At 41.8% G+C, this 24,171-nt stretch overlaps 1 protein-coding gene across 2 annotated transcripts in view; it reads right to left on the bottom strand.

Moving 5' to 3' along the window:
- ST3GAL5 (ST3 beta-galactoside alpha-2,3-sialyltransferase 5) overlaps positions 1-24,171 on the bottom strand; it is a 55,643-nt gene that overhangs the window by 15,007 nt on the left and 16,465 nt on the right. For both annotated transcript variants that reach the window (XM_072636955.1, XM_072636954.1), the window contains exons 2-4: positions 17,478-17,598; positions 11,640-11,751; positions 1,851-2,194 (exon numbers count right to left, since the gene is read on the bottom strand). In XM_072636955.1, coding sequence (XP_072493056.1) covers positions 1,851-2,194; positions 11,640-11,751; positions 17,478-17,598 — 577 coding nt within the window. The remainder of the gene's footprint in view (positions 1-1,850; positions 2,195-11,639; positions 11,752-17,477; positions 17,599-24,171) is intronic.

The raw sequence follows: 24,171 nt of genomic DNA, 5'->3' as shown, positions 1-24,171 counted from the left end.
TTAAATCAAATCTGTTCCAACTCAAGTCCATCCACGAGTCTTTAGAGTGGAGACTCAACCATCAAAATGATCTTCCTAAAGCCCAGGACCGACCATGACATCCCTCTATTCAATCACCTCCAGGATCAAATCCCCTCTTTGGCATTCAAAGCCCTTCATAACTAGCCTCTTCCCACCTTTCCACTCTTCTATGTTACGCTCCAAATGTGCTTTATTATCAAGTGACATTGGCCTTCTTTGCTGTTCCTCTTACAAGATGCTCCATCTCTCAACCTGGGGCATTTCTAATGGCTGCCCTCATGCCTGGAATTATTTCCCTCTTCATCTCCAACTCCCAGCTACCTTCAAGTCCCAGTTAAAATCTCATCTTCTACAGAAAGCTGTTCCTGACGTTGGGCCCACCCTTCCCCCCAATTCTAGCACCTTCCCTTTGTTAGTTATCTCCAACTTATCTCTTTGTAAATAGAATGTTAAATGGGAAATTTCTTGAGGACAGGAGCTGTCCGTCTTCTGTCTTTCTTTGTATCCCCAATGTTTAGCACTGTGCCTGTGTAATGCTAAGGGAATTTGATGATATTCCCTGCCCCTTAATAGGCCCATGTGATCTGCTTTGAGCTTTGACCCAGCCCACAATTTGAGTCATATGGAGCTGATGGTGGGAGGAGCTTGTGGAACATGTGGAGCAGGAAGAGTTGAGCTGAGAGAGTGAGGCAGTTGGGAGGGAGCAGGCAGAGCAGAGCAGATAGTGTGAGTGAGAGAGGGAGTAATTTTGCCTAAGGGAGTTTGTTTGTGGGGAGGCTTTATGGAGGGAAGGCTTGGGGATGACCATGCTCCCTGCATTGATGTGCATGGATTTCTTTGTTACTATGATGGAATTGGCTTTCTAGTATTTGAATAAATGTCTTCATTTTGTCTTTGAGGAAGGGAGTTTATGTTTTGCGAATTTTCCCCAGAAATATGCATGCATGTCCATAGTGGCTGCTGTGGATATTGCACTGGCATTACAGCCTGGCATACAATGGGTGCTTAATAAATGATTGTTGACTTCTTTAAGTTTCATGATCACATTGGTAGTGGGCAAGTTAAAACAGTAGTGGTTCCATATCTTTAGGACTACATCAACTTTAACTAATTCTTAGCCTGTTCTGCCCCCTTTTCTACCACCCTTTTCCTGTCAAAGCAGAAGGGGGCATCAACGGATGGAGGATGATCATATATGGTTCATGGGTCATCATCATCAGAAAATTTATTACTCAGGGGACAATCTGTGATGAGTGATGCGTTTTCCTACACTTAACTCGGCCTGTCCTGAGGAAGCAGACATAGTCTGCTGCTAGGGCTGAACCCTAAATCTTTCTAGCTTGGTGGAATCTGATACAGCTCCGCTGGCAGAATGTTCAGAATCTAAAGCTCCCCTCCATGGTGGCCCCATGAGGAAGTGGAGGGTCTGGGCTGCCTGACTTGTCTTTTTAAAGCATCAGTTTGAGTTCGGTGCCCTTCTGTCTAAGAACTAACCACACCAAGCACCACCTCCTTGGCCAGGCTTTCAGTCCCTGCCATGACTTTGTTCTATCCTTAGTTTCTACAGGTCCCTAATAAGAGCCTCCATTGCTTCTCTCATATTTCTGTCATCCTTCTACGGTATTTCTATCTGGTTTTGCCATACATCTAATTACTTAATGTCTTCAATTACTCCATGTGTATCACCTTTGTCTAACTAAGGAGTGGGACTCAATGTGTCCCACACAGCATTTATTACAGTCCGTATCACACAGGAAAGACTCGTTAAGTACTTACAAACTGAATTCTCTAAGAAACAACCTCCATTTTAACAGCAGACCAGCACGTACCTGATCACAACATCAAACTGATTCACTATGTGGCCCAGGCCCAGGCCATTCAGGATTCCTCCGTTTCCCATGACAACACAATGTTTACAACGCTTTGCTTTCAAGTTTTCAGGCAAATCATGCTCAGGCAAAAGTTTTAGAAGGTTCTGCAGTTTACTGGAGAACCTGCGAAATCCGAAGGGAGGATCATATTGATATATATCTTCATTTGCTTCCATATTTTCTTTTATGAAGGGGGATGAGTCCGTGCCATATTTCTGATCAAATAATCGTTCCATCTCCTTTTTCACAAAATGGGGTCGACATTCTCCTTGCAATACTTGGCGAGCATATTTCTGTGCTCTCTAAGATAGGGAAAAAAGCAGAACTTGATCTGAGAATAAATTTTAGATATTATAAGCATTCAGCTATAGATACCAAATGTCTTAAAAACTGGCCTATCTTCTATGTGATTCTTTTTATTTAATAGGCATAAAAAAATTTTTTTCTCAAGCTAGCTAAGAGGATTTTATGGTTTTTTTTTAATTTTTATCTTATTATTATTTTTTACTGTTTAACAATCACTGCCATAAAGTTAAGATTTTATCCCCCCCACACCTACCTCCCACTACCCCCCTCCCTCCCCACAACCGTGTACAATTCTGTATAGGTTCAACATATGCTTTCCTATTGAGTACATTTTCACTATAGTCATGCTATGTAGTCGAACTAAAATAAATGGAAGAAATCATATAACAAATCAAAACATGAAACATAAAAACACACACACACAAACATGATCTGCTACATTCTGCGAATGACTTCCATATTTCTTTCTCTGAGTGTGGAGGGCATTTTGCCTTAGAAAACCACCCTTGGGATTTTTTTTTTTAATAAGTTCTTGCGTTATTATGAAATTCCAAGTCTACCAGAAAAAACTCTTGCACACTGTGGTAGAGGATTTTATGTTTAAGAAAAAACCACCCAGGGGTTTGGAGTTATAAGCAGACTAAATTATCAAACATTTATTTCATGAGTAACCGCTAATAAATCAATAGTCTTACGTCATTTACCATGTATTAATTAAACAAGTACAATCCGATCCTGATAAGAATTTCATAAGCTCCTCTGAAATAAACTGAGATTGTAAAAAAAATCTATGCTTAGGTGTTAAAGACTTTACTTTTCAAGTCTGCTGTTCAGTGTTATAATATGCCATAATAGGCCTGGGGAACCTGCCATAGAAGCTTTTTATTTTTAGGTCACATCTTAAATTCAGTCAGGCTGGTAAAAACAAAAACAAAACTCAATAAAACCTCAGTCATCACCAATATACTTGGGACCTGTGTGTTGATGACACTGGCATAATTCTCAAAGGAACAAAGATGTATAAAATATCAAAAGGTATCTTATCTTCTTCATGATTGTGTCAGCAAGATAGATCTACCCAGTCACGCAACTTAATAGCTTCATGGCCTTTGTACTCAAAGGCTTACTCCAAATCAGTATTAAGAAGCACAGGCTCTGCTCATAACTGGGTTCACATCCCATTACCCCTGTCTTCAGGTGCCACTGGAATCTCCCCTTGAACCATTTAAGATTGAGGGGTACATGTATCAGGGGCCAGAAGCAGGCAGAATAGCGCCATCCAAGATAGCACAGTCTGGGTCTGTGAAAGGTCAGAGATAAGGACAAATTGTAGAAGCAGGAAGAGATCCATTACCGAATTATCTAGAGTTGGGGGGAAAAGGCAAGAGGTGTGTCTGTACGTGGGAAAGACATGGCAGCAATGAATGAAGGAAAGGGCAGAAGGGACTTCCTGAGGGCAAGGAAGAATCAACAAAAATTAGCCTCCAGATCGATCAAGGCAAGGCGTCCAAAGCTGAGCCAAGGGTTCCCCATTCTTTGTCACACAGCTGAGAGTCCTGGCGAGGGAAGATACAACTTGGTCTCCCCCCAGCTCCTTCTTTCTCATGAGTCACACAGGTGGCTAAAGAGGAAGCAGCTACCAGCACAGGAATGATCAACATTTAATATGTGCTTTTTGAGGGAATTACAATAAAGAAAATACATCCATAATGCTCTGCGTGGATACATACCAGAAGCAGCTAGGTGGCTCAGTGGATAGAGCGCCGGACCTGAGTTCAAATTCAGCCTCACATACTCCCTAGCTAGGTGACCCTGGGTAAGTTACTTCACTCTGTTTGCCTCAGTTTCTTCACATGTAAAATGGTTGTCGTGAGGATTACAGATATTTCTAAAGTGCTTAGCACAGTGCTTCATATGTAGTAAGTGCTATATAAATGCTCATTCCCTCCCCCAGACAGAAGCAGGAAACAGAAAACCTGGATTCTCGTCCCAGGTTGGACATGAGCTAGCTGAATGATCCTGGTTAATCATCTCTCCATAATTCACCTTCCTCAGCTGTAAAAGAGGAGTGAGCTGGCTCCAGAGCAGGGAAGGTTTGTTTTTCCCCATCAGCCCACATTAATTTACTTGAAATTCCTCTTGCTGCTTCTGTAAACAAGGCCACACTTGCATTTTGCCCAGTCAGACATGGACTTCACAATTCTTTCAGGAATCCTTCCCTGTCCTGTTGCAGCCGGAATTTACTGGAATATGAAACAACATTCAGGCGGCCCTGGAGCCATGGTGAGAGTAGGACAAATAATTGTCCTTTGTCCCTTTTTATATTGATGTGATTCTTCAACTATCAAAAAAAGCAGAGAAATGAGAATCTGTAACTTTTCAACAGAGTGGCTGTTTTCATGATCCCATTTGGGATTTTCTTTGCAGAGATACGGGAGTGGTTTGCAATTTCCCTCTCTAGCTCATTTTACAGATGAGGAAACTGAGGCAAACAGCGTTAAGTGATTTGCCCAGAGTCACACATAGCTAGTAAGTGTCTAGGGCCAGATTTGAACTCAGGAAGGTAAGTCTTCCTGACTCCAGGCCAGTGCTCTATGCACTATGGCTCTAGTTAGCTGCCACCTTAATAGAGCTACTCGGTGCTTAATAAAGCATCCTGAAGGAACTGAGAAGCACTTTGCTTTAAAAAGATAAAAGAATAAGGACTTATCACATTGATAGGAAGAGCTCAATTGGCACACTCTTATTAATACATACCTGCACAGGTACCAGAATAATTAGAAAATTGGAAAGTAACTTCAAGATTATTGACTTCAACTTCAAAGACGTATCCCCTCCATGTCTAAACAATATGGAGGCCTCATGCAAGCAGACACAACCTGTTTCTTACTTGGAAACTCCCAGTCCTTAAAGTCTTGTGCAACATGCAATGTTAGGGTTAAAAACAGAAGAAATTACCTGGTTTTCTTCCAAATATTTTTCAGAGCTTCAATTTTCCAGAGATGAGGAGCCTACGGCCTTGTGTGACTGCAAGGCCGTAGGTTCCCCACCCCTGGCCCAGACCATGCAAGAAGATGCATTTCTAACTCGTGATGACTTTTATGAGTTCTCCACTCACAACGCACACAGAGTAAAGATTTAACTGACTGACTGAGAGTACTTCCCAGTACATAAGCTATAAGCCTTTGGCACAAGTGGTCCATAACAGACTATCTCTCAGAGAGGGCCCAGTGGTGAAGACCTGGCTTCATATCATAGCCCAGCCATTATCTTGCTGTATGTTCTTGGGCAAGTCACTTAACCACTGTGATTTCCTCATTCATAAAGTGAAAGGCATGGATTTGATCTTTAAGTCCCTTCCAGCTTTAAATCCTATGATGGTCTCTGGAACAGAATTTTGGGTTGTAATAAAATAAAACTCACACAGTTACTTTGTCACATGTTTAATGGTAAGCACAAGAGCCATCAGGCTATATCTAAGCAGTCAAGCTCATGGCTCCAGACCACATGCCATAGCAAAACCAAACCAGATAAAAATGTAATTGGGAAATGTTTTACAAAATAAGTAAAAATACAATAGAATGCAGACAAAGGTAATTTGTGGTTTTCTAAGTCAATATGTGGCTAGCAGGGATCCATTTCTCTTTGAGTTTGATACTGCCATGAATCATGATAACTGAGCGTAAGCAGGAGAATTCGTCTAAATGAATGTAACTTCTGAATGTGACTTTTCTACAACTAAACAGAGATTTCACAGTTTTAAGAAAATCTTTGTTAGTTGCCCAGAATCTATAAATAGTGTCAACCAATTTCATCTGGGCAGTGACACTCACATTCATTCAAAGACAAAGATCCTGGACCCAATAATACTGAGGATGTCAACAGTCGCAGCAAAGGACAAGAAGAGGTGGTGACATAATGCTTTAAAACTGTCCAAGGGCTTTATACGTGGATGAGAGCCATTGTGGGGGTGTCCAGCACCCAGAGGAGCCAAAGTGGGGAAGGCCTGACTTGAAATTTGTCTCAGATATCTGTATGTCCCTTCAGAACTCACTTCACTAATTCCCTGTCAAATGAAGGTCTGGGTGGGGTGGTCCATGTCGTTTGAGCCTCTCCTCGACCCCAGGAGGCATATAGGAATGGGAACAAGCTTCATGATTTCTTTGGTCTAGCAGGTCAGCACCTTCTTTGCATCTTAGAGAAGTCTCCTATCACTCAACCAGTATGTGCTGGAGGCAGGTCTTGAATCTAGGTTTCTACTGTGCACAACTATAATTATCCCTATTTTACAGGTAAGAGAACTGAGGCTCAGAGAGGCCAAATAAAGAGTCTATGCTCACATAGCCAGTAAATGCAAGGGACATGATTTAAACCCAAGTCTTCCTCATTCCAAGGGCAGTATTTTGTCTGCTACTGGATTTCCCCTACCTCTTGGATTCCCTTTTCCTCTCCTCCTAAAACAGCTTTCTGAAGTCTTCCTGGTCTTCCTTCCTTATTGCCCCATCCTCTGCTTGTCTCCCTTTCTATACCCTCTCCAGAGCATAGTCCAGTCATCCCTATACCCTTCCCTCAAGGTCTAGCCCTGAAAGTCCTGGGTCCTAGAGGCTTAAGGCATAAAAGCTTTGGGGTGGCAGCCTTTGGACAGATGAACCGGGGAGTGACAGAAAACAGAAGAGGCAGAGAAGTGTAGTTAGAAAATGAGATCTGGGATGAGTGGGCCCACATAGAAGTGCTGGAAGGTATAAAGCTCTTTTCCCAGAGCCCCCTGTAGCAGTGGAGAAGGAATACAGGGCATCCAGAATCTTGATTCTGGATCCTTGGGGTCTCTGGGAGCACCAGCCTATGCCCAGGTATGATGTGTGCCAGGCCCAAGAACCAGTTCATTCATATCAAACCACAAGTAATAGCTCTCAGGAAAGACAGAGCTGGAAGTTTACAAAGGGCTCACCCTACAACACCCTTGGGAGGCAGGAGATGCAAGGGACATTATCCCCCTTTTATAAGAAGGGGCTAAGACTCAGGGGGAAGAAGTTCTTCACCTCCCTGGCCTTGAGTTAGTACAAGACCCCAGGTCTGGTGGCTGTGAACCAAATGCCAGGCAGTCTTCCTATTTCACTGTGAATGTCTGACATCAGCTCAGGTTAGGGGGAGACAGTAGCATGGCTGATGGCGTAGAAGAGACATATGAGATCCAAAGGGCCAAAAGCTCCGGCAAGAACCTTCACCTTCACCTTCACAGTCACCCCCTTCTCCCCCTAACTGGCACAACCCTGGGCTGCCAACACAGCGCTCATGCTCCTGGAGGCCAAGGCTGCAGAAAGGAGCCTCAGACAGATGCTTCAGCAGTCAGGTTTTCACTAGATTTCCCTCTGCCTCATCTAGAGCAGAGCCTAAAGGCAAATTAAGCTTCCCTTCCAGGATATTCTACAAGGATAAGAAGGATAAAGGAAAGGGCTAAGCCCCAGACAGTCACACCTTTAGCCAAGTCTCACAGATATCCTTTCTCAGAGCCCAGCTTGCCTTTGAGGTGTGCTGCAGTCCACATCTGCCTCCTATTCTTTAGTACCCCAGAATATATCCTGAGTCTTGAGGATGCAATGGTAACCAGATTCAGAGTGAATGGCACTCTGTAGCAGGCAGGCCCTCTCAATGCTCCCTCAGCTTTCAAGGCAACACGCTCTGAAGGTAGAGGCTCTCTGAGAAAAGAAAGGGCACTTTTTCTGCTCTTCTCTCTTAGGATAAGTTTTCTCTCTCTCTTCTCTGTGTCTCTATCTCTCTTTCTCTCCTCTTTCTGCTGTGTTTGTCTCTGTTATCTCTCCCTTCTGTCTCTGTCTCTTTTTGTCTCTTTCTGTCACATACACACACAGACACACACACACACACATACACACACACACACACACACACACACCCATTCCCTCATGGAGAAGAAGCACTCACTATAGGAGGGTACAGAAAGAAAATATAGAAAAAACCCCATCTACTTGAAATGCTGCCTAGGGCTGAGTGTTTTTAATCTGGGTCCACAGATCCCCAAGGAGTCTGTGAGCATGAAGAGGGAAAAAATTATGTCTTTATTTCATTAAAACTGGTTTCCTTTGTAATTTGTTGCATTTTCTTTTACGCATTTAAAAATGTGATTCTGAGAAGGGGTCTGCAGGCTCCACCAGATTATCAAAGGGGTCCATGACACAAATAAGATTATGAGTCTCCACCTTAGACAGATAAAAGCTGTGTGCAGAGCTGTAGGAGGTCACAGGCAACTGTGCACACGCACATACCAGAGGAAATGTTGGTAACAAGTAAGTTAACTATGCATAAAATGCAATCTCAGCGCCAACGTGTGTGGTCTCTAGCTAACTGAAGAGAAGGTCAACTCTCTTACTGACCACACCACCAAAATCTTAAACTGACCTTGATGTGCCCTTCCCCGACTCCTCACCTCCAATAATGTTTTCATATTAAAGTTGTCCTTTCAAAGTGCTCGAGCTTTTCCCTTGAGAGATTGGTGCTGTTTTTAAGACAAGCCGAGTAAGGGACTTCTTTAAACAGCAGACATAGAAAACCACAATCACCACAATGTGTCTTCTTCTACTAACAAGGTGCAACCTGGGAATATCCCAGAACCTCTCGTGCTGGAAAGGCCTAGTCTTTAGAGATTCTTACAGCATCCTGATAACCTGAGCCTTTCTTCGAACCCAATATCCTCCCTGGTCCTCCTGTCAAACTCTCCTGATGAGATCAGGCCCATGAGAGAGGCCTGGGGGACACAGCTCTCCCATTGTATACAATTTTTATGTTAAACTTTCCTCCTGGAACAAGGGGCTCAAACCACTGTGTGTTAGCTTTAGAATACAGCAGGATACCTGGATTTCCCCTGCATTCATCTGAGGTTTTGTGAGAATGTTAAAAATCATTTTGTTTGTTCATAGCCTAAAGATGGAGAGCCTATAAATGTGATGAAGAAGCCACTTTCTTTGGTTTTCAGAAGGGTTTAACATCACTTTTTAAAAAAAACTGCTGGATAAAACCATTTAAAAAAGCAACTGGAAAATGTTTAACAAAACAAAGTGTAGTAACACAGAGAAAATGTTAATCTGTGGTTTTTGAAGTCAATATGTGGCCTGACATTTCTGTGCTACATGATAAGTAATGAATTAAAAAAACATTTTCTTAAAAAATTTAAAAACAAACTGCGGCTGTACTAACAAAGGGCTAATAACTGCTATGGAAATACAGGAAACCATCTCAGGTTAAGAAAAGAAGAAAAATAAATTCTTTCATAAAGAGGGAACATAAGCGAATTCCAAGTCCGAGGAACAAAAAATCTTGAAGAGAGGATGGAGGTTGCCAAAGTGCACATCTCTTCATAGTTGTCTTTTTCTCAAACTCTAGCTTATGGCTATGTGCTACTGAGGGGTGGAAGTGGGGAGTAGGAAAGGTTAATTCTCATCTCCTCGGTTTCCCCAGTATTCTGGCCCACAACAACACCACAAAAATATAGAAAAGATTGTTGGTTTTAATATGTAAAATGTCATTTAAAATTTGTCCCAAGGAGTCAATGCCATTTGGCAAATACTTGTTAAAGATCTAGTATGTGCAGAGACCATGCCAGGGACTAGGGACCATGTCAAGATAAATAAGAGAAAATCTCCATCCTCATGGAACTTCTGGTCTAGTGGGAATGGGGAATGCATGTGCCCAAATCAGTACCTAAGTATGTAATGTACTATGTTTTATTGTTTAAGTTACTATTCATCCCTTTTTATTGAGGGAGAAGTTGAGACTCAGAGAAATTCAGTGGCTTGAGGTCAAAGACACAGCACCTACAGACCTGGGGCTTCTGGCCCCAGTATCATCAGTTTCCCCGCTACACCACACTGTGTGTCCCTGTGCCAAGGGCCTGAACAAGGGTGACAGGAATAGGAAAACTGAGAGCAACAGGACTTGGGATCGACGGCATGCTCAGTTCCAGGTGCTGGTAGGACACGCGGCGGGGTATCAGCAGTTGTAAACGTGGGTCCAGAACTGGGGAGAAAGTCAAGGTGAAGCTGCACATGTAGATCTGGGATTCGGCCACATAACGATGAGTTAAAGCCATGAGGTCAAGTGAGGCCAAAGGACAAAATGGAGAAGAGAAGAAGGCCAGGAACAGAACATTAGAATCTTAGAAAGCACCAATTTTAAGGGGTAAGGACGAAGAGGAGTAAACAGATAAGACAGGATCAGGAGAACCAGGAAGACTATGAGAAGGATGAAGGCCAACAGAACGAATGCTACAAAGGGGGGAGAGGAAGGGAGTAAGTGTTTATCAGGTACCCTCTGTGCCAGTCACCAGGCAATATTTTCTCATTTGATCCTTACAACAACCCTGTGATCAAGAGTTACTTTTTCAGAAGTGTTTTTTTAAAGAGTTTGGTGGGAAAAAAGAGGGTAGAGATGGGCTAACTGCTTGAAAGAGCAGAAGGACCCAAAGCAAGGGTGGGTGCGTTGCGTTTGTTGTTTATTTGTTTGCTCATTTTAGCTTGGGAAGACCAGGACCAGTAGCTGAAGGGATTTGTGGAATATCTGAAAAAAATTCATTAGAACCTTTTGGTGATGGCATTAACTGTTCATGCAGTGATCCTTAAACACGTTTAGCTCTTCCAAGCTAAAGGAGCCAGCTCAATGATTTGATAAAGTGTTTCCTGGCCATAGATGTACCTCTGGGAAACATTTTGATGGAACCTACAAATACTGGTTAGGAAGGCATATTTTTAATGTATTCTTGCTTAATTTAAAGATCTTTCCCACCCATTAATAGGCCCATGTGACCTGCTGAAATTACATGGAAGATCAAGTCACATGTGGTGGGAGGAGCTTGCTGAGTGGGTGGAAGGGTGGAGCAGAGCAGGGAGGAAGTTGGTGAGAACAGTTACTCAGAGGGGAGAGGACACAGGCAGACACTGCTCGTGTTGTGAGTGTTTGTGGGAAGGCCCCAGAGTAGGGGGAGAGGGGCAGGCTTGGGAATGGCTTTGTCCCCCGTAGTGTTAATGTGTATTGACTTCTTGGTTACTATGATGGATTTGGCTTTCTGGCGTCTGAATAAATGTTTTTTTTTTTCTGTCTTCTGTATGGGGAGTCAGTTATACTTTGTGATTCAGAACTACACTGGCATATTCATAATTGCCCTCAGCGCTGTGAATATTGCCATGGTGATACAGAAGGCTGGGAAGTATAGGACATGCTGAGGAAAAATGGAGGGGGATCAGTGACATTTTAGAGCAAAAGAGGAGATAAAGTCTATTTTCTTACTAAAAAATTACCTCATATAATAAACATTTAGTATTTTAGAGGCCAAATGCCGCTAGTATTGGAATTTTCTTAAGGAAAAATCAATTCACATGCATGGAACAAAGCTTCAAAAAGACAACCAAAGCAAACACTTGAGAAACACCCAACCTTCACACGCTCGGGATCCACATGATGAACTCTTTTCATGTCACATTCTTCAGCACTGTAGCTTAATTTGAGGATATAAAGGATCCATACGCCAAACACAAGCAGCAAACATCTGTGGCAAAACAATTAAAAAATTAAATTACTTATTTGTGTACAACTGAACAGTGGTAATCCTAGAATTACAGACAGAATGCTAGAGATAAAAGGCCCTGGAGATCATCTGCTAGAAACATGTTTTAGAAGAACAATGAAATTGAAACATTAAGTGAAGAAATCATTCAATTCAAAGCTTTCGTATCTCTGCTGTTTCCCCCGTAAGAAGGTGACAGCCTTGAGAACAGGCACCATCTTGCTTTTCTACTTCATGACCCCACAGTGCTTTGCATATAGAAGAGAAGAACTTAAAAAAATGACTTTTTTTCTTTCATTCATTCATTTGGAAGAATGAAAATTTTTAAAATACTTCAGCTGGGAAAAGCAAGGAACAATTTTGTTCCTTTGACTGATTTCCATCAGTCAACTATTCACGTGTTTCCTTTTGTAAAAATGTTAGAGTACATTTAATCACAAATTGCCCCAATACAATTCAAAACTTGCCTTCCAATCTGCAGCCATTTCAAAATTCAGTTAGTACTCACAAAAGAAAGATGAGAGACAACACCCATGGCTGATCTTTGTTTTAACATTCAGCACTGGCCACTTTCAGACAAATTAAAAGTATTTTAAAAGATTCAACAAAAGTTAAATACTTAAAGTATTTGATCTATTATCATTAGAAGAAGAAAAAAACCACAGGGGGCAGACACAATAAAAACAAAGGTTATTTTATTTCTAAGGAAATTGAGATATATTATTGTTATAAGGCATTCAGGCAGAATGCCTCTGTGTTTGGTGATGATAATGGGAACTGGCTTACTGGCTTCTAAGTTTCCATTATGATAGGCTTCCCACGATAATCTAGATAATCACTCAAATTCTTCTCCTCTATATTCTCTATGAAATAGTAATAAGGGAGTGAAGACCAAGAATCAGACTATTCTGAAGAAGAAATGTTAATGTACATTCTCATATGAATGTAGCCTTTTACAATCTAAATGAAGCCAAAAGATAGGAGGCAGCTACCACAAAAAAGGATGGCTCATAGGCTCTTGGGAAAAATAAAGGAGCTGGGGAATGGACTTCATCACAGATTCAAGGGAGATAAAGAAACAGCACTTGGAGAACATCAGTTGCTAAAGCAATGTTCTTTCAATTGAACTGAGGAAACCACAGCAGAGTGGATGTCTCTTGCCTAGAGTTAGGAAGACCTGCACGGTTACTGCCAGTGTGAACGTGGGCAGGTAGCTCTGCTTCTCTGTGTTCTGGGTAACTCTAAGACCATACACTGCACAAAAAATGAAGTCACAGGACCAGTATTTATTCCCTTTTCTCTAATTAAACTGAAATATCATCATTGAACATTCAGTTTTCTTGATTTGCCATGATTATAACGAACATTAGCCCTTCCCCAAGAAATCCTTCATGAAAATAACTATTTACATGTCAAGGGCTGCTGCAGAAGATGATGTTGCAGAAAAATACCACAGAGAAGCCAAGTAAACAAACTACTTAGAATGGGCCTGTAAGAGGGCAGTCAAAATGGGTGGGAAAAGAATCTGGTTTAGGGTGAAGAAGAAAAAGAGGCCAAAGGATTGTAGATCACCCCCTCGCTTCATGAATACTCTCTTCCAAAAAGAGTCAGAAAGCAGTATACACAACATACCCCAAACATCAGATAGAACTCCTTAGAGATGTGGTTAGCCTTTCAGAATTGGTTGTCTGCATGCAGACAGACCGTCAAGATACACTGTAGCTCTAATGCTGAAAAGGACATTAGAACATTAAAAAACACTTTTTCCATTCCTTCCATTTTACAGAAGAGGAAACTAAGACTCAGAAATGTTAAATAACTTGTCCAAAGTCACGCAGGTGATGAATGGCAGGGCCAGAATTCAAATCCAGGCCCTCTGACTCCAAAACCAGTGATCTTTCTTCTATGATGTCTCTATAGCAAAAGTCAAAATCAACATCAAAATGGAAGAAATGATCGAGATAAAAGGATATAGCACGCGATCACAAAAGTTCCACTTTGCCTAATTTAATAAGCTAATGGTACCAAACTGAAATAATAATCACAGAAAAGGGCCCAGAAACCATCTCAGCCCACAAATGCTGGTCAATAACAGATATGAAACCCAGTAACAGTAGCCTAGAAGATGTGTGTTTGTCCTTCATTGCTGAAGAAGACCATGCCATCAGAGAAATAATGACATGACTTGCATTTGACTTTGTTTTGAGTGAGGGAGGGCAGTGCAGGTCACTAGCCTCACTTCTCCTCCAGAGCCATCTGAATCCAGTGACCAGATATTCATCAAGACGACTGGAGATGACCCAGAATGAAGTATTTGGGGTTAAGTGACTTGCCCAAGGTCACACAGCTAGTGAGTGTCAAGTGTCTGAGGTGAGAGTTGAATTCAAGTCCTCCCGACTCCTGCACTGGTGCTCTATCCACTGCACCACCTAGCTGCCCCTAGTCTAGAAGATAAACTCATTGAAAAATACAGATAGTGAAAAATTATAAGCAATTTCCCATAGAAATGGTGCTATTAAAAATGTGTGTGTATGTGTGTGCGTGCGTGTGTGCGTGTGTGTGTGTGTGTGTTAGGCTCTCAGGCAAGCTCTGGGGTTGTACTCAAGATTTTGTGTAGTGAAGCTACAATAACATGCTCATTTCGCCTCATTCCTCAGCTGCTACCGCTCTCTTGTTCTCTTCCCAAGTTACCTTAATTTTACCTGTGTATGCTGTGCTGTGGCCACTACTGTCCCCCTCCTCCAGGGGAATGGAACTTCCCTGAGTTCTGGGACTGTTTTACTTTGTGTTTGTAGCCTTAACAGGTAGCATAAAGCCTTGCATATAACAGATACTTAATAAATTATTTTTTCTTTTAATTTACAACTCTGTTTCCATGGAGAAATATAAGAGAAGTTATAAATCAGGACCTAGTCTGTCAGAGGAGTACATTCTCTCCTATTCTCCCCCCAATCCCCTCAGTCTGCAAGTCACAGCATCTGCAGTACAATTCACAGGGTTTTCCATGAGGCAGGAAGGGGGATTAGTGACAGTAGCAGTGGCTAAAGAAGGGGGAGCTGTTACAACTGGGAGGAGTCACAGTGAAGGGCCAGTGACCCTAGACGTAGGAAGGGAGATGCTAGTAGAGAGAGAAGTCCCTCACTGGAATAGTCATTTGTCAATATAAGCTGCTTAGAAGCTGGGTCTCTGCAAGCTGCACCCTCCATGAGTATTAGTGGGAAGGGCGAAACAGGAGGGAGAATGGAGTTAGAAAGAAAAGAAAAAGATGATGGATGGAGATGAGTGGACAGAGATAAACACCCAGCTGATTTTAATGCTATAAATTAGTGGTAGAGCAACTAAAACTGTGCTAACCATGGTGAAACTGTCAGTTTTTCAAGAAGCATTTTCTACTTCCTGACAAATGTTCTGTTTTTTCATATTTGCTCAGCTGAAGGGAGATTACTGTTACTGCGCATGGCTGAAAGTGTACAGTGCTGATACCCTGCTTAGATCAGAAGATGCCCAGTCCATCCCCACCCCCACTCCCCAAGCAGAATCGTTTATTCTCTCAAGGCCGTCTGGTAGGTGGGTCCAGAGCCACAGCGCAGAGTCCAGTGAAGCAAGGATGACCTAACACCATGACTTCTTTATTGAACAATTAAACACGAGGAGCTATCAAGCCCAATTAATAGACAGCATTTAAGAGTAAACAGCTCCTCTATAATCAGGAGAACCCATCTAATTTGTTTGTATCTCTTGTGTTTGTCTCAAAGGATCACAGAGTTAGAGCTGGGAAGGATCTCCGAGGTCAGTGAGTCCAACCCCCTCATTTTACAGATGAGGAAACTGAGGCCCACAGAGATGAAATATTGGCTCAGGGTCACAGAGGTAACACATGGCCTCTGAGCCACCATCTCTGCTCCAATCCATCTTACATTGCATTGTCAGTATAATCTGATGGGGAAAAGGGCTTCACGGAGGAGGCAGAAAATACCCAAACTAGGCCGAGAAGGAGGCCAGAGATTCAAAGAAACTAAGGAAGGTTGGGGAAAGGGGCACTCTAGGCATGGAGGACAATCCATGTAAAGGTAAAGAGAAGGAAAGATCAGAGAGGAGCGAGGATGAAGGAAGGATCCTAGAGATTACCTCATGCAATGTCTTTGTTTTCCAGATGAGTAATCCCTAAATTGGCACAAGTTTAATGTGTGTCTAAATCAGTCTCATCATTTCAAGTCAGGTTCTATGGATGTATTGACTGAATTTATGAAATCTGATCAGTGGTGGGAACTGTCCTGGTAGGAAATTCAAAATGTTTTTATAAAATTCTGTTTTATTAATTAAGGGTTAGGGTATTAGACTTAACATCTATTCTGCACATTTGTAGATGAATTTCAATCTGCCTCAGTGGAGAAAATGCCTGCATCTTGGAGGATTGTTAAGTGACAAGCCAACTTCCTAGCCTGTTTAGGCTAATCTGGCACCTGAGATTCTAAGGAAGGGTAATAATTAGGATGTGCATGTAATGGGATATTGCGTCAGAAGAAATAATAAATAAGCTTTTAGGAAATCATGGAAAGGGTTGTATGAACTGATCCAGAATGAAGTAGAACCAAGAGAACAATCTGCAAAATGACAAGAATGGAAAGAAAATGATCATGAAGACGCCAGGACTCGCACCAGTGCAGTGCCCAAGCTCCACCTGTGAGGACTGACTGACAGCAAAGCATGCCTCCTTCTGCCAGGCAGAGAGGAGGTGGTTCATCTGCAGCTGGCAAATGAAGACCAAGTTGACAGACAAACTGACGTGTTCATTTGTTTTGATTTGCTGGAATTCTTCGTTACAGTAAAGGTTGAAGAGACTCACTGATAAGTAACAGTTCTATAGGAAGGAGATAAGCATGGAGTTGGCCTTTCTTTCTTTCTTTAAAAAGAACCTATCTTTAGGTATGATGGGGAGGAGCTTCACCAATTGTTGTATGTTAACATGTCACCTAGGTCATGTTTTGCCCAACTGTAATCCTTGGGCAAGCATATGGGCACAACAGTTTCCAAGGTCCCCCATGGGTGTCACAATAAGGCCCGGGCCAGTGGAACATGTTTGCCCCAAACCCCTGATGCTGTGGACACTCTCCCCAATATGAAAAGCAGCAGACACCTTAGATTTTGAAGCAGTCAGATACAGGAGACTGTTGAGCTCTTGAATGCCGAGAGTTTGCTGTGCCAACATACACATTCTCCCCCCATGCAATGATTTTTGTTGTTCTTGTTCTCCTTAGCTCCAAGGGATGCAGAGCCCATTGGCAAAAGAAAAGTGATGATGGAGTGGGAAGAGGAGGCTGGACAGCACGCAACCGACGGACTGACTGTAGTAATTTTATTCTTTGATAGATCAAATAAAAGGGGAGCTGGGCTGAGGGAGGGGAAATGGAGGGGGAAATAAGAGAGGGGGAAAATGAAGAAAGGGGAATGGAGAATGGAGGAAAAGGCCAATTTTCAAAATTTGATTTCAATCAGATAAAATGCTTACTTTCTTTATTAGCTATGTAAGTAAATTAAAGCAAAGCCCACTGATTAACTTCTATAAATACTTGAATTTCTGACACATGTCCAACTAGAAACAGTTATCAAAATTAATTACCATCAAAACTCATGGCATTTAACATTCAAAATTACACAGAATTGTTTTTCTTAATCTTTTTCAGTATTCCTAAGATGAATCAACTTACTTGAGAATGTCTTTCAATAACATGCTGGGTCTTCTCATTTTTTTTGGAGGCTGGGCATACCATGGCAGGGAAGGAGGACAATCGCTCTTCAGTTTCATATAGTTACACTCATTTGGCATTGCTATTAACAGACAGAAAAAAAGGGAATGAAACATAGAGAAAATGGAAGAGAGTTAGAAGAGAGAAAAGAGAGAGGAAGGGGAGGAAAAAAGATGTTAATTTACTTAGGCAACAAGCAAAGTCATGCTCCACATTCAAGGTATTCTCGGAATATTGATTTCAACAATACGGACTTATTTGGTAACCGCTCCATTATAAATGGTGAGTTTTCTACCTCAAAGTAGAAACCCTGAATGCGAAAAAGTCCCTCTTAGGCACCAACCTGCCGAGCACAGGCCAGATCAGACCACCAGACGGAGATTTCTATTCCATCCTAATAGGCTGCCCTCCCAAAGATCTACAGCCATACAGAATGTTCAGTCCAGTATCTTTTCCCAATGCCTCATGAGAAACAATTCAAAGGATTGAAGGAGAATCTAAAGTTCTTTTGCTTGAATCTTGGCTTATTCCTTTCCAGTTTGTCCTCAATGAAATTACAAACATTCTTATCAAGTGCATGAAGCTTCCTTTCAAATCAGACCATCCACAAGTCAGCTCAAGAAGGAACCTTAGAAGGCCAGCTAGTATGATCCTTTCCTTTTATAGATAAGGGCATTGAGGCACTGGGGAAAGCAGGTATTCCCGGTGTGAGGCAGTAGGTCCCCAAATCCAGAGCTTGTTCCATCCTATTAAAGTTGCCAGCACATCTCCATGCATTCTTTTCACCTCTAGACTCAATAACATTCCCATTTTTTCCACAAGAGGCAATATATGTAATATGTAAGACATATTGGTAAATTGAAGCCTTATTTCCCTAACAGAATCCTTGTGAACTCTGACTCCTTCTCTCTCTCTCTCTCTCTCTCTCTCTCTCTCTCTCTCTCTCTCTCTCTCTCTCTCTCTCTCTCTCTCTCTCACACACACACACACACACACACACACACACACACACACGGAGCCTTCTCCCACTCCCTTCCTCTGTCCCTCCTCCCTCTGGGTAGTATTCAGATGTAGAACTCAAAGTGAATTCTGAGTAAAGGCTCCACTGTTCTCCTCTTTAGGATACTGGGATTTAGTCCTTAGTCCCCACTATTTTGCCTAAGAAAGGCAGGTGGGTGGCTTAGTGGATCCAGGAGCCAGGAGAACCCAGAACATATCTGGCCTGGTACACAGCTAGCACTTCATAAATACTTAGATTTTTTTATGTCTCTACTCTTCATGTCTGAACAATAACCTTTCCTGATTCAGTGCCACTCCTCAGCATCCTTATTATCATCCCCTTCCAGGGTTGGTTCAGACACGCTGAACCAACACGCTCTCTGACATGCTCTCAACTGTCAGTGCTTTCTCCCTCCTCTTCCTTATCCTGGAATCATGTGCACACACTGTAACCCCTTTCCTCTCTAGGAAAGTCAAGCCCCACAGGGCAGAGACGGTTTCACATTTGTCCCAGCAGTCCAAGTGTCTTGTGTATAGAAGGCATATAATAAATGTTGGTTGATTTGAAATTTAAGGCGGATGGGAAAAACCAGAAAAACCACCTACACAATAACAACATAAAAAGAAAGAACAATGACAAACTAAATTCTATTCAAAGACAGTGAGTAAGGCTGGAAAAAGGAAGACATACACCTTTTTCCGGCTCTGTAGAGGCAGCGACCCTCAAAAGCCCTCAGGCAGCTCAGCAACAAAGGAAGACCCACCCTGACACACTCCACAAGGGGCTACTAAGGTCCTCGGTGGAGACCCACAGAGGGAGAGAGAGAGTGAGGATGGAGCTTCCCTGGGGACCGATCTCCTCTTCAGGATGATCGGCTGAACTTGGCCTCTTTACAATTTCTACCCATCACTTCTGGTTCTGGGCCAAAGAGCGCTGGTCCTAGCCCTTGCCCACATGAAAGCCATTCAGACACTTGAAGATAGTCATCATGCCTCCCCTTCCTTGTCCCCTGCCCCACCAAGTCTTCTTTTTCTCAGGTTAGCATGCCCACCTCTTTCAACTGATCCTTACGTCATGAACTGTTCATCTTGGACAGGTGCCACCATCCAAGCCATGGTGTTCAGAACTGAAGTAAGGCAAGGGCAGAATACAGTAGAATTATTATGGACTTGTTCCTAGAAATGATGCCCCCAATGCACTGCCATACCCCACTGCTAACTCCTATTGACCTTGCAGTACACAAAAATCCCCAGACCCTCTGCAGAACAACTGTTGGACTTCCATGCCTCCCCAATCCTGTACTTGTGAAGTTGATTCTTTTTATTCACTGAATTTCATTTTATTAAAGTCAGCCCTTCAACATGTCAAGGTCCATTTGGATTCTCATTCTGTCATCTGCTGTGTTAGCTATCTTCCCAGCTTTGTACCACATGTAAACCTGATGAGCCCACCATCTACTCCTTTATCCATGACACCAATAAAAGTATGAAACAACACAAAGCCAGATACAGATCCCTGGAGTTCTCCACTGGACATTTCTTGCCACAGTGACGTTAATGATGACTCTGAACCCAGCCATCTAAACCCATTTGACCGTATTATCATTAAATTCATCTCATATATTAGTTTAGTAATCATAACAAAAAAGGAGATGAAGTTATTCTGATATGACTATGGATGGGGAACAGTACATAGATTGTCAGGTGTGGTTGGGTAGTTTGGATGACCTGCTTTTCCCTCCCATTTCTTTTTATTCTTTGTTATGAGAGATGGCTTCATTTATGTTTGGAGAGGGGAGGAAATGGGTCTATTTGGAAATAATAGTCATAAAAAAGGTATAAATAAAATTATTTTTAAGAAAGAAATTAAGGATGATGCACCCCAAGATGCCTAAGCTTGTAAAAAGTATAAAGGAGATCCTTGCTTAAGCCAAATTCTCATACCACAGAATTGTGGGCTACAGAAGTAAATTCTAAAAGTCAAATCCATGGAAACAGAAACCAGCTGATACCAAGGCCATGCCAAGTAACAAGTTAAAAAAGAAAAAGGAAGCTCAGAAGAGTAAGCCATATGTTGTTGGAGCTAAAGACCAAACTTTATTGAAAGAATTTTTAAAACTTATGAAAATGGTTAATCTCAAGTACAACTGTTGTGATATCCCTGACTCCTAATACAAGGCACATCTGAATATCCCCCAATAGTACTTCTTAACCATCCCCTTTAAAGCTCCTAAGACAGTAGCACCCTTCCAAATAGGAAAACCCTCTAAAAAATGTCATGGACTCACCCTTTCCAGAGTAAGTAGCTGGACCAGAAGTCATCTGCTCATTGAGAATAGGTAATGGCAAAAAAAAAAAAAAAAAAAGCTGCACTAATCACTGTGGAGTTACATAAATTTTAAAATAGTAATATGGCTGTGAGGCATTACTTATTCAACCTATAGAATATATGCTTGAAAACTCAGTATACTGCTTGATACAGAGTAATCATTATCTAAATATTAGATATTGTCATCATTATTATTTCTTATGCTGAATCATTTAATTAGATGGGCCCTTTAAATGAACTTTCCCGCTCCTATAGGTTAGAAACCACTAATCTAAGGGGTCAGTGTACTATTATTAGGGAACAGTAGAAAGTGTGAGTGAGGGTGAGGGAGTGATGGAAAGTGAAAACTCCTGCCATTTTTCCCTTGAAAGGATCATAGGATGAGAGATTTAGAGCTGAAAAGGGCCTTAAGTCCAACCCCCTCATCATGCAGATGAGGAACCTCAGACACTGAGAGTTGATTTGCCCAGGGTCACACAGGTGTGTCTGAGTCTCTCTCTGTCTCTCTGTCTCTCTGTCTCTCTCTCTCTCTTCATTTTCTTTGTGAATTGAAGTCAGGAGAATGGATAAGGGAAATAATATCTATGTCAGAATAAATGTCAAATCTATATTCCCTCTGTTTTCACTGAACTCTAGGAGTATATTTCTAATTCCCATTCAGGGAAATAATTGGTGTTTAGATGTCCAACACATACAAACCAAACATACGAAATGAGGATTAAAAAAATCACTCTGTGTACCTCACTGGATTATTACCAATCAATCCATCAACAAGTGTTCATTAAGCACTTTCTACGCATCAGGCACCGAGCTGGGCACTGGAGATACAAATACAAACCATCAGCAGTCTCTGCTCCACAGGAACTCACATTTTAATGGAAGTCAGGATACATAAATCAGAACACACAAGATCAATACAGAGAGGACGGATGGTCACTCTTGAAGAGATGGCATTTGCAGTTCACAAGAAAGGCTTCCTTGGACTTCCAGCCAAGATGGTGGCCTGAACAGAGGCAGCCCATCAAAAACCTGAAATCTGTACCAGACTGAATACTGATCAAGAAATACAGTGAGAAAACCGGTGATTTCTTCCATCCTAGAGCTGCACAAAAAGTTAGGCAGAAGCCCCAATAGGAAAGAGAGCCACTAGCAAACTTGTGCCAAAGAAGGCAAGCAAACCAGTAGCCTCTCAGCAGAACTCAAGAAGGACCAAGGTCATATGTGCCAGACTTTGTGCCTGAAGGCAATAAGAGGAGAGGGTCCTCTGGGAAAGCCCCAGAAAAGTCAGACAATCCCAGGGTGGGAGCCTCAGGTGGGTGCAGGCATGATCAGAGCATAAAGATAGCACTCAGGTCAAGTCCAGGGACTCTGAGGTCCCTGACCCCAAAAATGGTCCTTAAAGATAGGGAAGTACTAGCTCTGGGAGGTGGAGGTCAGCACTGAAACCCAGGGGATACAAACCAAAACTAAGTAGAACTGACCATTCCCCACAAATATATAGCAGAGGGAGGAGCCTGGGCTTGGCATAAAGTTCCAATTCAGAAACTAAAGATGAAATAAATCAAAGAATATAATACCTTTCAAAAATTACAGAAAATCCAGAGATTACAAAACAAGGAGTAAGAAACTCTGTAGCAACTGGAATCAGAGACTCAAAGGAAAAAATTGATTTTCCACAAGAACATGAATACCTAAAGGAAATGAAGCAAGAAAATTTTAAACTGAAAATAAAAAGCCTCTGAAGGAAATAATTAGAAGAATAAATCGTTTAGAATAGAAATGGGTAAACTTTACCCAAGAAATGGAATCCTTGAAAGTTATACTAATCAGACATAAATTAATGCTTCCGTGGGAGCAAGAAACATTAGGTTGGATTGAAAAGATTGAAAAAAGTAGAAGAAAATATAAGAAATCCTCTATCAAGAACTAACTAGGAAAATTAATGGAGAAAATTTAAGAATCATAAATCCCCTTAAAACTAGAATTAAAAAAAGAATCTAGACACTGTATTTTATGAAAACATAAATAAAAACTGTCCAGGTCTACTAGAGTCAGAGGCAAAGATAGTGTCCACCAATCACCTCTGAAAAGGAATCCCAAAAGGAAAAAGTCACAGAAATGTTCTAACCAAAATCCAGAGCTTCCAGGTCAAAGGGGAAAAAAAAGACAACCACTATTCAGAAAGAAGCAGTTCAAGTACCGAGGAACCAGAATCAGGATCACACAAGACCTAGCAACTTCTAAAAAAAAAACCAAAGGTGATCTTAGAATATAATATTCCAAGAGAGCAAAAGATATAAGCTTACAACTAAGAAGAACCTATTCTGAAAGGCTTACTCTAATTCCCCTGGGAAAAAAGTAGCCCCTTAATAGAATACATTTTATTGCTGTTCAGTCATGTCCGATTCTTTGTGACCTCATCTGAGGTTTTCTTGACAAAGATACTGGAGTGGTTTTGCCATTTGCTTCTCCAGCTCATTTTACCAATGAGGACCTGAGGCTTGCTCAGGGTCACACAGCTAGCAAGTGTCTGAAGCTCCATTTGAACTCAGGTCAGGCCTTCCTGACTCCAGACCCTGTGCTCTATTCCTAGAGCCATCTAACTTCCTCTAAAGTAGTGAAATTTCCATCCTTTCTGATGAAAAGTTCAGAGCTTGAATTAGGGACTGAGGAAATACAGGAAATACAGGCACAATAGTTTCATGAACCCTAGAAAGGTCAGTTTGTTTAGGAAGATGCTGTATGATGATCTAGTACTAACATTTTGAGAGTGGGAGAAGAACCTTCATCCTCAGAATCTCAATGTATCCAAAGGATATTGAGGGGGTTATATAAGGAGAGGTCCTGGGGGTGGATTAAGTTGATTAGTTTTGAGGATCTGAAGAGAACGAGAAGGGAAAGTAAAAAGAGGAAGACAGGACTACAAAGAGAGAAGCAGGAAGTATAACATGTATTTCTCATGAATGGGGACATGAGAAGAGTATACAAACATGGAATAAAGGGTGGCAGATGATCCCAACCCCTATCTGGAATGGACAAAGGAGGACTGAACACACACACACACACACACACACACACACACACACACACACACAAACTTGTAAAAATACCTCAAACTCAACAGGAAAACACACAAGGAATGGGATGTGTGGGGTGGGAATAGTTAGGAGAAAGGATAACGACAGGGGATAGCCACAAGCAAAACAAACTTCCTGATCCTGAAGAGGAAATGAAAAGGGAGAAAACAGAATTAGAAGAAATAGAAACAAAATTAGAAACAAAGTGAGTGCCCATCAACTGTGGAATGACTGAACAAATAGTGGTATG

This window comes from Notamacropus eugenii, chromosome 1, assembly GCF_028372415.1.
Source record: "Notamacropus eugenii isolate mMacEug1 chromosome 1, mMacEug1.pri_v2, whole genome shotgun sequence".
Taxonomy (NCBI): domain Eukaryota; kingdom Metazoa; phylum Chordata; class Mammalia; order Diprotodontia; family Macropodidae; genus Notamacropus; species Notamacropus eugenii.
Note: the sequence above shows the minus strand (reverse complement) of the source record. Positions and strands in the feature narration are given on the sequence as shown.